This window comes from Narcine bancroftii, chromosome 3 (assembly GCF_036971445.1).
Source record: "Narcine bancroftii isolate sNarBan1 chromosome 3, sNarBan1.hap1, whole genome shotgun sequence".
NCBI classification, from domain to species: Eukaryota; Metazoa; Chordata; class Chondrichthyes; order Torpediniformes; family Narcinidae; genus Narcine; species Narcine bancroftii.
Window position 1 is genome coordinate 187,381,117 of NC_091471.1, and position 13,272 is coordinate 187,394,388.

General features: G+C 41.0%; 1 protein-coding gene across 3 annotated transcripts in view; it reads left to right on the forward strand.

Moving 5' to 3' along the window:
- Positions 1–12,219, forward strand: part of cpe (carboxypeptidase E) — a 129,805-nt gene extending 117,586 nt beyond the window's left edge. For all 3 annotated transcript variants that reach the window (XM_069926134.1, XM_069926136.1, XM_069926135.1), the window contains 2 exons: positions 6,439–6,557; positions 11,061–12,219. In XM_069926134.1, the coding sequence (XP_069782235.1) occupies positions 6,439–6,557; positions 11,061–11,159 (218 nt within the window). In that variant the 3' untranslated portion in view covers positions 11,160–12,219. The remainder of the gene's footprint in view (positions 1–6,438; positions 6,558–11,060) is intronic.
- The last annotated feature ends 1,053 nt before the right edge of the window (positions 12,220–13,272 follow it).

The following is a 13,272-nucleotide window of genomic DNA, read 5'->3' on the forward strand; positions in this document are numbered from 1 at the left end:
TAGCTGGGGTGTTGGCTATGATCTTTGGACCCTCCTTGACCATGGGGGAGGTGCTGGAGGATTGTAGAATGAAAATGTGGTCTCCTTGTTTTTAAAAGGTATAAGGGAGGATCATGGGAATTACAGACCAATGAGTCTTACATCAGTGGTGTGCAAACTATTGGAGAGGTTTGTTAAAGATAAGATTTATGAGCATTTGCAGAAATACAGTCTACTCAGGATAGTCAGCATGGCTTTGTGAAAGGAAGGCCGTGCCTCATGAGCCTAATTGAGTTCTTTGAGGAGGTTACAAAAGAGATAGATGAAGGTAGGGTGGTAGCTGTGGTGGATATGGATTTTAGTAAGGCATTTTACAAGGTCTGCCATGAGAGACTCGTTCAGAAAGCCATGAGGCATGGGATCTATGGAACCTTGGCTGTGTGGATAAAAAATTGGCTTGCATGTAGAAAGCAGAGAGTAGTAGTGGATGGGAAGTATTTTGCCTGGAGGTCAGTGAGTAGTGGCGTACCACAGGGATTTGTTCTGGGACCCCTGCTCTTAGTGATTTTTATAAATTACCTAGATGAAGAAGTGAAAAGATTGGTCAGCAAGTCTGTGGAAGGTTAGAGGTGTTGTGGATAGTGTTGAGGGTTATCATAGGTTACAAAAGGATATAGACAGATTGCGGATTTGGGCAGAAAAGTGGCAGATGGAATTTAATCTGGATAAGTGTGAGGTGATGCTTTTTGGAAGGTCAAACCTGAAGGCTGAGTACTGGTTAATGGCCAGATGTTTAATAGTGTGGAAGAACAGAGGGACCTTGGGGACCAAATCCATGCATCTCTCAAGATTGCTGTGCAGGTTGAAGGGATAGAGGCTTCGTAAGTTGAGGCTATTGAGTTCAGGAGTCAAGAGGTCATGTTGCAACTCTACAAATCTCTGGTGTGGCCTCACTTGGAATATAGTGTTCAGTTCTGGTCACCTCATTGTAGGAAGGATGTGGAAACTGGGATTTACCAGGATGTTACCTGGATTGGAAAATAAGTCTTATAAGACACGGCTAGCAGAGCTAGGACTTTTCACTCTGGCGAGAAGAAAGATGAGAAGTAACTCAATAGAGGTATCTAAGATTCTGGGAGATACAACTAAGATGGACAGCCAGCGCATTTTTTCCAGGGCAGGAGTAGCAAACTACCAGAGGACATCTATATAAAGTGAAGGGAGGAATGTTTAGGGGAGTCATCAGGGATAAATATTTTACACAGAGAGTTGTGGGTGCCTGGAATGCCTTGCCAGGGATGGTGGTGGAGGCTGAAACATTAGGGGCATTTAAGAAGTTCTTTGACAGGAACATGGATGAAAGAAAAATAGAGGTAGGAAGGGTTTAGTGTTTTTTTTGGTTGGAATATTGGATTGGCACAACATCGAGGGCCAAGGGCCTGTACTGTGCTGTGATGTTCAATGTTGTATGTCCTTAGGTAACATTCCCTTGTGTACTTTTAGTCATTCTACTTCCTCTTCATTATCTATCTTTGCTATGTGGCATGATGGTGCAGCAGTTAATGCTGCTGCCACACAGGGACCTGCTCTGGATGCTATCAATGAGAGATAGGTTACAGGGAAGGAAGAGGAAAATGAGAAAGATTGCTCTGCTAAAAGCTGGCATAGATTTGATGGGCTGAATGGTTTTATCTGTGTTGCAATATGTACCCCTTATCTGAAATGCATGGGACAGAAGTGTTTTGGATTTTGGAACATCATTTAAGAAAATGCACTCATTCATTCAGACTTAAAGATACATGCATTCACATTACATTACAAATATTTAGATGTGCACAAATTAACTGAAGTAGACATGTATTGAAAAATCTACACTCCATAATGCAGTAGTTACGTTTGCTATGTCCCGTTCTCTGATTGGGATTTCTGAACTCTGTTATGTATTACGTTGTGGGATCCAGACCAAAAAAGTTTTGTAGTTTGGAATTTTGGATAAGGGGTACTCAACCTGTATTGTGAAAACCTTATTACCATGGCTTGGGTAAATGCAAGCACAATTCCCATTTGGCACATTGTTCATGCTTTCTGCCTCTACTGTTAGATCTCTGTTTCAGTCCTTCATCAATCTTGTACTCTTTTATCAATCCTTTTCTGATCATTGAAGACCTTTGCATTTCTGTAGCTGCCATTATATCTGTTCTTCTGCCCTTTTTCACTCTCACTCCTGTTCCATTGAGTCTGATTCTCTCTGGCATTCTGAAGGTAACGCTGTCATACAGTTACATTCCTCCTTATTTTTCACTTTAATTCATGTGCCATTCAGAGGGAACAGTTTTATTTGCTCTGGTTTTCCCCTTGAGAAAATGTACCTGGTTTGGCTTGGATGTCTGTCAAAATTCTTTTGGCAGCTTTGCAGATGGGTCAGGTCCTCTTACCCCATTGAATAGGCTGGGCTAGCTTCTTTCAGCAAATTCCTGCAGGAGGAACTGCACCAAAAGGATAAATAATCAAATCCAAGTCCAGTTTAAATCATGATTTATAATTTGCAGCAATGCATGACAATTTTTGCTTCTTCTGGGGGAATGAAGGAGAAAGGGAATGCTGTGGGAATGATTTGCAAATCATTTATTTTGAAACCTTTTTTAACTTTCCAACATGACCTCATTTGGGAGTGTCTGTATCGCATCTGCACAAATCTAAACTTGGCCAAGGTGCAGTTAGGAGGTGTGATTAAAGATTTGGTCAAGGACAATAGCCTCTTTCAGTTGACATAGGTACCTTCTCTCAACACTTCCAATGGATTGTTAATCCAAACACTGTGAGGAATCAGTTATCCAGAGGAAAGAAGAAATATTTTTATTATTTGTACAATGTAACAAAGATTTGATGTTTTGCGTAATACTGTAGGGAAACAAATTGGCAGTTTTCACAAAGCCCATGCTGTAATTTCTTGGAAAAGAAACTTAAAAATAAAGAATGCATTTGTTAGAATGATAATGAAGGGAACTGTTTCTCTCTCAATAAGGGAGAGAATAAGGGATGAGTTATCATTAAAGTTCTACCATATTTCCACCAGAAATATTGACATAATATGAGGCAGCTCTATAAAACTCTGGTTGGACCCCACTTGGAATATTGCATTTATTTTTGGTCACCTCATTACAGGAGGGATGTAAATGTTTTGAAGAGGGTGCAGAGGAAATTTGTCAGGATGTTGCTTGGATTGGTGAACATGTCATATGGAGTAAGTTTGACAGAACTAGATCTTTTCTCTTTGGAATGATGAAGGATGAGAGGTGTTACAGAGTCCAGAGGACCCCAAAACCCAGCAGCAATAAATATGCACCACAACAAAGGGTTACTTAAACAAAAGTAGTTTTTAATTATGTTTGAACAAAAAAACAGAATTGAACTTTAACTTATTACTTAACCTACCTAATTATTTAATCCCCCCTCTAATACTAAGCACAGGTGTGTGTAATGTATATTTAAGATTAGAAAAGTTCTTTGGATCACAGTCCAATCACACTGGTTGCAGCCAATTCTTGTACTGTGCACAGAAGTTAGCATTAACAAAGTTCACCAGTCTTTGGTGCTTAACAGGCAGATGGTTACCACTCAGGAGGGTTCTTGCTGGTTTTCTGAGAGAGATTCCTTTTCCAGGACATCCACAACTGATTCCTTCTCAATCAGTCTTGCTGACGAAACTTGCCCCCTTCAGGATTCTCCAGATGATCCTCTTTCTTTCAGGTCACCTTTCAAACCACCAGTCTTCTCCTTTGACCAGACAGACTTCCAAAGTTTGCAGCTTTGTCCTTCTGGAAATAATTTCTGTGATTTCTCACTGTTTCACACCCTCCCTCTCTGAGAGCCAAACTCTTCTCCTCTGCCTGCAAAGATCACATGCTCTCCCAGGCAAGCTTTTGTTGATACTTTGTTGCCTCCTGCAAAAAGCACTCTGCAAAAGTCCTGCAAATATTCTGTGTTTTAAAATGTGTGTGTGCAAGCTGTTCTAACAATTCCTCCCAAACCACCTCTAAATACTCTGTCACAGAGGAGACTTAATAATGGTATATAAGATTGAGAGGGTGGACATCCAGCACCTATTTCCTGGCTCGACAATAGCAAATATCAGACAACAACTGTTTAATGTGAGTGGAAGAATGTTTAGGGGAGATGTCAGAGGAAAGTATTTTATATATAGAGGGATGGATGCCTGCAAAGCACTGTTGGTGGTGGTTGTGGAGGCTGGTACAATAGGCACATGGATGTAAGAAAAGTAGAGGGTGTAAGGAAGGGAAGGATTAGATAGTTGTGGAGTAGGTTCACATAGGTTGGCACATGGGCTTGTGAGAAGTGCCTTCACTTTCACAAAATATGCTCGAGACAAAAGTTGAGAACAAAGAATATTTATTTTTATTTACAACATTGCAAAGTTGGGTACTCTTCCCCTACCTCGGGAAAGTACACTGAGGGCGGGAAGCTTCTTTGTTTTTATACATTTTTCAATTCACCTCCCCTTACATTTTTTTTAAAATTTATCCTTCTTGGATTGGTTTGGCACTTTTCCCTATTCGCCTGACTCTTGACTGACTCCGACTTTCTCCTATCCCGTACTCACACCTCCTTTCCCCACCCCCTATTAAACAAGCTCTTTGTGTGTGTATGTGCATATTTCTTAAATTCCTGTTATCTTGTTTACTCTGTTCTGCTGTTTTTCATGCGCCATTTTACACAAAGAACATTTTAGCTTTTTTCTTGCTTTTTCTTTTTACCATCTATAACTGTTTCAGAACTCCTAACATTAAAATAATAACTGTTTCTAAACTCCTGCAATTAAAATAATAACCATTTCTAAACTCCTTCAATTAAAATAATAACTGTTTCTAAACTCCTACAGGCTGAAAATTCTGTCCTGTGCTGTAATGCTCTATGTTCTTTAACTACCAACATTTTGGAAACTATTGATGTTTTTGATATTGATTTTTTTTCTGCAAATTGTTATTGTGGGAGAGTGTTAAAACATCAATAGAAAGTCATTCCTATAGTTCCCTGAATAAGTAAAAAAAACTCAGCAGGTCAGTGTCCTTTATGTAGCAAAGATACATAACCAAAATTTTGGGATTGAGCCTTCATCAAAATATGACAAAAATGTAGGTAGGTGTCCAAACAAAATGGTGGGGGGGGGGAGGAACACAGTCCCACAAGCAGGAGGTAATGGGGATAAGGGAGGGAGAGCACACCCACAAGCAGGGAGAGGGAGAAGTCTCTGTGAACAGAGAGGAAATGGGGTGGAGAGCTGGAGGAAAGAAGACAGAGGGAATGGGAAGGGAGGGAGAGTAGGCTAGCAAAATGTGGAGGTCGATGCTAATCCCATCCGGTTGGAGAGTGCTGAGATGGAAAATTAAGTGTTGCTCCTCCAATTTACAGATGGTCTCGGTAAGAGAGTACACGAAGCCATGGACAGACGTGTCAGCATGGGAGTGGGGTGCAGAATTTAAATGGTTGGCCACTAGGATATGCGGATAGAACGAAGATGCTCAGTGAATGATCTCCCAGTCTACGTCCAGTCTCTCTGATGCTACAATGGGAGCACTGGATGCAGTAGGTGACTCCTGCAGGTTTACAAGTGAACTGTCACTTGACTTGAAAGAACTGTTTGGGGCCCCAAATGGTGGTGAGGGAAGAGGTGTGAGCGCAAGTGTGACACCCTGTTTGCTATACAAAGTGTAGTGTTTGACCTGCCGAGTGTCTCCAGCATTGTGTTTTTACTTTAATTCACAGTTTCTGCATACTTGTGTGTTTTACTCCTGTTCCCTGAATAAGTATTGATCTGGACGTTATAAATCAGTTCAGGAAGCAACTGGATATTTACCTGATGAGAGAGGAGAATGAGGGACATATTGGGAAGATAAATGGTTGGTGACATGGCTTATTGGACCTGATGCTACATGATCTGGCCTCCTTGTATCTAAACTACTGTGTGCAAGATCTTCCTGTAACATTTACTTTTAAGGGTTACACTTGACCAACTAACTTTGTTTCTTGACTTTTAACTCATTTTATGCAAAATCATTTTTCAAGAGCAACTTTTACTCTGGAAGGAAGCCTTTCCAACACAGGAGTTGTGAATTGATTTTTTAAACTATTTCTACAGCTGAAACGATCACTCTCTTGAGGCCCCAGTCATAGCATTCACATTATTTTCAACAAGTCAATCCTGCCCTGATTATTACAAACAAGTCAATTGGCCAAGATAGTCCCTGTGCTGGGTGCAGGGTTCTCTGCATGCAATCAATTTGCAAGAGTCTTCAGACATTCAGAATGTCTCGAACTTCATGTGAATGCTTCTGATTGGCACAAGTTTAAATGGCTAATTCTGCCAAAGAAATGATCATTTGGTGAATACCTAATGCTTGCACTAGAATTGCCACTCATGAACATTATTCTTTCTTTCAGCAAAAGATGGTGATTACTGGCGGCTCCTGGCTCCAGGAAATTATAAAATCACTGCTTCTGCATCTGGCTATTTGGCAATAACCAAAAAGGTGGCCATTCCTCCCAGCCCAGCCGTTGTGGTAAGCATCACGATTTATTTATGCAGTTGTGGAACTTACTTCATACTTCCCATGAAATACAAGAAAATCCAGTTAGAAAATCCTGCGTGGCATTCAAGAGCCATAGGCCTCATGTCTCATGACAAAGACAAAGTCTATGCTACTGGATCGATAGAGATATGCACAAAAGTCATGTTATTGCCTGCTCAAGTTTAAAAAAAAGGCAAATTTACCTTTTATGCAGAGGACAGAAAAGGCAGATGTAGCCCAGAGGAGTGCACCGGCTTCTCAGGGCAAAAGAAATGGGATATGTTGCACAGCAGTGGCTGCCCTGCGACACCCCATCCAGCCGACTGCCTGACAGCTCCCCCACCTCACTGCCTTACAGCCCCGTCGCCCCGCTGCCTTACAGCCCCGTCAGGAGCGGGTGGTGTGAGAGAGCACGGTGGGGGAGTGCTTTGAGGGAGCGAGGCGGTGTGAGAGAGCGGGTGGGTGGGGGAGCAGGGTGGAGTGAGTGACCATAGCCTGACAGCTCCAACGGCTGCTCTGAGACAGCACAGCAGGGCAACGGGGCTGTAAGAGCAACAGCAATCAACTTACCTTCCTGTTTGGAGCCGCTTTCAGCGGCAATCCTTTTACAGAGGAGGTGGAGCGACTCCATTCCACCTCTGTGTGTACCCCCCCTAGGCGGATGTAAGAAGGACCGAGTTTGAGCAGACAACCCATGTTCCGACCTTTTATGGAGGTAAATGAAGTGATGTAAAGACGGAGAATCTCTGTTTTCACAATTCCTTTTTTCACTCTAAAAGGGTCTAATAAGTAAGATAGTCTCTGGCAAGATGCAATCATAGCTCCAGGAGTAGAGTTTTCAGAGCAGCTTGGTCTGGGTTAAAATGAAATCTGCACATCAAAGGGACTTGGCCAGGACTCCATGTGAATGAAGTTCCTGCTTCCCATGTGGCTCTGCCTCAGTGGGGTCTGATGGAGACCACTCTCACAAGGAGGATGAGGCATGCTGGTTCTGTGTTTGTCCTCTCCTCAGTTCCTCTGTACCATGAGAAAAGTTAATAAAAATGACCTGAGTAAAGTGAACACATCAGCTTGTGTTCACAACAAATAAAGTAAATTGCCTCTTAAGCTTTACTCAGCTACATGACACTAATGTGAGGAATCCTTGAACATTGTGTGAATTTATTTGACTGCAATAATGTTCCACAAATGGAGTGGAATTAGGCGATTCAGCCCATCAAGTCTGCTCTGCCATTCCATCAAGGCTGATTTACTATCCTTTTTGACCCCATTCTCCTGACTTCTTCCCATAACCTTGATTCCCTTCTTCATCAAGAATTTATCTACCTCTTTCTTAAACATACCCAATGACTTGGCCTCCACAGCCATCTGCGACAACGAATTCCATGGATTCACCAATCTCTGGGTAAAGAAATTCCTCCTCATCTCTGTTCTAAAGGGATGTTTATGTATTCTGAATCTATGCCCACTGCTCCCAGACTCCCCCACCATAGGAAACATTCTTTTCACATCCACTCTCTCCAGTCCTTTCAGTATTCATTAAGTTTCAATGAGATCCCCTCATTCTTCTAAACTCTGGCAATTACAGTCCTAGAGCTATCAACCTCTCCTCACACGATAACCCTTTATTTCAGTGATCGTTCTCGTAAACCTCCTCTGTACCCTCTCTAATATCAACACACCCTTCCTTGGACAAGGAGCCCAAAACAGTTCACAATACTCCAAGTGTGATCTGACCACTGCCTTATGAAGCCTCAATATTACATCCCTGTTTTTATATTCTATCTTTCTTGAAATAAATGGCAGCATTGCATTTGCCTTTCTTACCACTGACTCAACCTGCAAGTTAACCACTAGGGAATCTTGGATGAGGGCCCCCAAGTCCCTCTGCACCTTGGATTTTGAACCCCTTGCCATCTTCTTTCTTTGGCTTGGCTTCGCGGACGAAGATTTATGGAGGGGGTAAAAAGTCCACGTCAGCTGCAGGCTCGTTTGTGGCTGACAAGTCCGATGCGGGACAGGCAGACACGATTGCAGCGGTTGCAAGGGAAAATTGGTTGGTTGGGGTTGGGTGTTGGGTTTTTCCTCCTTTGCCTTTTGTCAGTGAGGTGGGCTCTGCGGTCTTCTTCAAAGGAGGTTGCTGCCCGCCAAACTGTGAGGCGCCAAGATGCACGGTTTGAGGCATTATCAGCCCACTGGCGGTGGTCAATGTGGCAGGCACCAAGAGATTTCTTTAGGCAGTCCTTGTACCTTTTCTTTGGTGCACCTCTGTCACGGTGGCCAGTGGAGAGCTCGCCATATAACACGATCTTGGGAAGGCGATGGTCCTCCATTCTGGAGACGTGACCCATCCAGCGCAGCCATTTAGAAAATAGTCTATGCCTTTATCCTTTCCAACAGAGTGCATGATCATTGAACCTTATGGTACTTTTGATCATATCTCTGTGAAGAAGATTTGGATGCTTGTTTCCATGTTAAATACACTGTTTGTGTAAATGGTTATCAAGGAAAGGAAGATGAGTGCCAAGAAATTGGATTGCTGGTGGGAATTGGCCTCTAAAGGGCGACCAGTTCAGGCACAAAAGAATGGCCGAAGTTATTTTTCCTTGAAATGTTACCTATCTCATTGATGATAGTCTTAGACAACATGAGCCTGTGAATGCATTGGTCATCATGTCTCTGAAGACTCTTATAACCAACATGTCCATTGGCCAAAACAGTCCCAGTGCTCTGGGCAGAATTTGGAGTATTAATTCTGTTTTTTAAATAAAAAAAATTAGATATACTGCACAGAAACAGGCCCATCCAGCCCACATGCCCATGCCACCCGATTACACCCAATTAACCTACAACCCCTGTATGTTTTTGAAAGGTGGGAGGAAACAAGAGCACCTCCACAGCCATCTGTGACAACGAATTCCATGGATTCACCAATCTCTGGGTAAAGAAATTCCTCCTCATCTCTGTTCTAAAGGGATGTTTATGTATTCTGAAGCTATGCCCACTGCTCCCAGACTCCCCCACCCTAGGAAACATTCTCTTTACATCCACTCTATCCAGTCCTTTCAGTATTCATTGAACCTTATGGTACTTTTGATCATATTCTCTCAGAGAATACACAAACTCCTTACAGACAAGTGCTGGTTTCAAACCTGGGTTGCCGACACTAACTGCTGCGCTAACTGTGCCGTGACCTTCATTTGCATGGGTATTCATGGAAAGTTTATTGTACGTTCTGTGAGTGCTACTGATTGGCACATGTTTAAATTGCTAATTCCATTCAAGGCATTATCAGTCAGGGAATACCAACTGCTTGAACTAAAATTGCCATTCATAAACATTATTCTTTCCTTCAGCAAAGGATGGTAATTACTGGACATTTCTTATTGTTGGAAATTTTAAAATCACCACTTCTGCACCTCGCTGTCTGGCAATAACTGGGAAAGTAGGTTCTTCACCTGCCTTGCCTTCTGCAAAATGGAGTGATGCCAGCAGTGTCAAACTGAGGATCCCCTGGAATGATCATCCCAGCAGTTAAATGTTGGAGAGAATTCTTCCTGTTGTGTAAGCACTTGCTTTGGACTTTGGAAAGTGCATGAGCAGTCTGCTGTTAGTTTGAGGGGGCCCAGTCAGGTTTCTCAATCTCAGCAGAGTATCCCTTTCAATAGTGACAAAAGTAACAAACCAGCACAAAATTCTCCAAATATTTGTCTTTATTTACAACAAGGTAGAAGCCAATTCTGGCCACTGAAACCCATGCCGCCCCATTACATCCAATCAACCTACCAACCCCATATGTTTTTGGAGGGTGGGAATATACTGGAGCACCCAGGGAAAACCCATGCAGGTCAAGGGGAGAATGTTTAAACTCCTTCCAGGCAAGGCTCAGGTCGCTGTTCTACTGGAAATGTTGCAGGTTGCAGCTTTGAGCTGTCGTTTATGAGAGTGTGTAAATAAAAGGATGGTTTGTGAATAATGCCATCATCTGGCGTGCACCTGATATTGGGTGAAGTGCTGAGGAATTCCTGCGGAACAGGCATAGATATGTCTATGATGTCTTTGGTTTAACGCAGAGAGGATGACCAGTGCTATCTGGCTTGAGTAAGATCAAAGTTTACATGATTTCCATTGAAAAAGTAGAGACTATGTGATCCAATTTCTCAGCAATGTTTCCTACACTGTGAACTAATCTTCGTCCATGATGAAATTAATAAATATTAACTTACTGCATTTTCTTCTTCAAATATAGAAATCCAATTGATAATAGAAAACATGCACTAATATAGCATCTTGCATGCCATTTCTCCCTACTGGTGACTGTGTGGCTATTGTGGGCAGTGGAAAAGTGGAAGTGTGGAGGGTTCTTTTGGTTATGTTTTAACTCAAGTTCGGTGGAATGAGTGGTATCTTCTTGATTTTCATACATGCACATGTTCTCTTCCAAACAGAGGAGTGATTTTACAAATCCCTTTGTATTTTGATTTGTCTTTGCAGCTTGACTTTAATCTTGAGTCATTTTCTGAGCGAAAAGAAGAGGAAAAGGCTGAAATCATGCAATGGTGGAAGATGATGTCGGAAACACTGAATTTTTAAACAGCTCATGCTTTCATGGGAAGTATGCGGCAACTTTGTCCTTTTTAAAAAATCACCTAATAATTTGTTTGTTGTTTTAATACTACTTGAGGACATTAATGTAGGAATTGATGCTTGTGATCAATCTGATGGCCCTATCGCCAGTTCTTTAGCTCAAATATGTGTTGCCATTTGGCAGTGATTCAGTGTGCTCACCTTGCTGAAAAATGGTTTCCCCTTCCCCCCATGGCCTCGTTCATATACAAGTGATCAACGCTACTGTGTGTGTTTATACCACGATGTAGTAATTCATTAAACAATTTCAAATGATGTGTCCTAACCAACAATATCAGGTAATGCTTGGAATTCTCTGGAGTAGCTCATGACAAATGAAATTGGTAAGATCTTTGTGGATTCATGGAAATGACTTTTGAAGGTATTCAAATTGAAATGGAAATCTACTTTGGGGAAGCACTCACATCAAAACTGCTGTTGATTCAAGTATAAAAGTATTAGTTTTCTGTCTTGGTTTGAAAAATCATCAATCTGTTATAAATTTAAACTTAACGAATCAAGCAATAACTGAGATTCTGCATCAGTTCCTATGAGGTTTAGCACGTGACAAAAGAGATTACTAGTCTCATGTTCATAGTTTAAAACATGATGCAAAACTGATCCAACTTTCATAATATGAATAGATCTGAAACCAAGTTAGTAAATTATGATGGTAAACAATTTAAAGATTTAGATTGTATCTTGAGTGAATGTAAATGTATTAAACATATGTGTGTCAACAGTATATAAAACAGCCATACTTTACATTTGGTAGTTAAGATTGACAATACTTACACATGGTCGTATAGTTAATCTGATGGCATTCTCTGCCCTCATAAGCATGTAGTATTAGATTGTTCATGATGCGAATACACCATTTCTATACACTAAGCATTATATTGTTATCCCAGAAGCATTGGAGAATAAAAACTGTGTATGTTCATGCTCCTATATAATTCAAAGAGTGCTGAACTGTAATGTGTGGTTTTCTGTTTGTTTATGATAAAAGTTAATTGTTGCCTGATAATCATTTTGTCTGTAAGTGGTTTCTGTTCTTAAATTTGGTCATATCATGTATCAAAGCAGAATTCATGAGGAGTACAACCTGTCAGAGCGCCTGGTGAAAACGAAATTGATTATTCATGGTTCACTTCATTGATCAGGAAAAGGTCTTTTAGATTTAAAGTCAAAACTGAAATATGCAATTCCATTTTTTGTTGGTTTGAGGTCATTCAATTTCCATTAAAAAATAAAATGAAGAGAAAAATTAGGGAATTTCTGCAAGTTGTGATAACTGCAGTTTTCCTTCTGGCTTCTCCATGCACTTGACTGTAATGTAACAAGGAGTGCCAGTTTAACAATCAGTATCATTCACATAGCACATTCAAATTTAACCACATTACTGGATACTGATCTCTTTACTCACATTTTTGAATGCATAAATGCTGAATTTGTGAACAATTTAGTTTCAAATTCAAATTGGTCTCAAACAATACCAATAATAGTTTCCACATTTAAAATTATGACATGGATTATGTGTTTGGCAACTTAATTGGGTTGAGATCTTTTTTTTAGTTTTTATGAATCCCAGAGGTGCGTCTTTGGTCCACATCCAAATCAAATGCCATCATTCCTTTTACTTTTTTAAATTTAGATGCACAGCACAGTAAGAGGGCCTTCTGGCCCACGAGCCCATGCTGCACAAATACCCCAGTTAACATACAACCCGGTATATTTTGAAGGGTGGAAAGAAATTGGAGTACTGGAGGAGCCCCTTGCAAACATGGGGATAATGTATAAACTCCTTACATATAGCATCAGATTCAAACCCGGGACTCTGCAGCTGTAATAACGCTATGCTAACTGCGCTGCCCCATTTTAAAATATTCTGACTTAATTAAATTAAATTTCGATGTTAGGAACACAAAGTTTCCATTTCCAAACCTCTACTCAAAGTTAATCTGTTTTCTTTTGTTGTCTCTTGACTCACTGACAAAAATACATTGCTTGCTAATTATGCATGTGAAAAATCTGATCACCTCTATCCCCCACTTATGGTCTGTCAACTTTCAGATTGTTT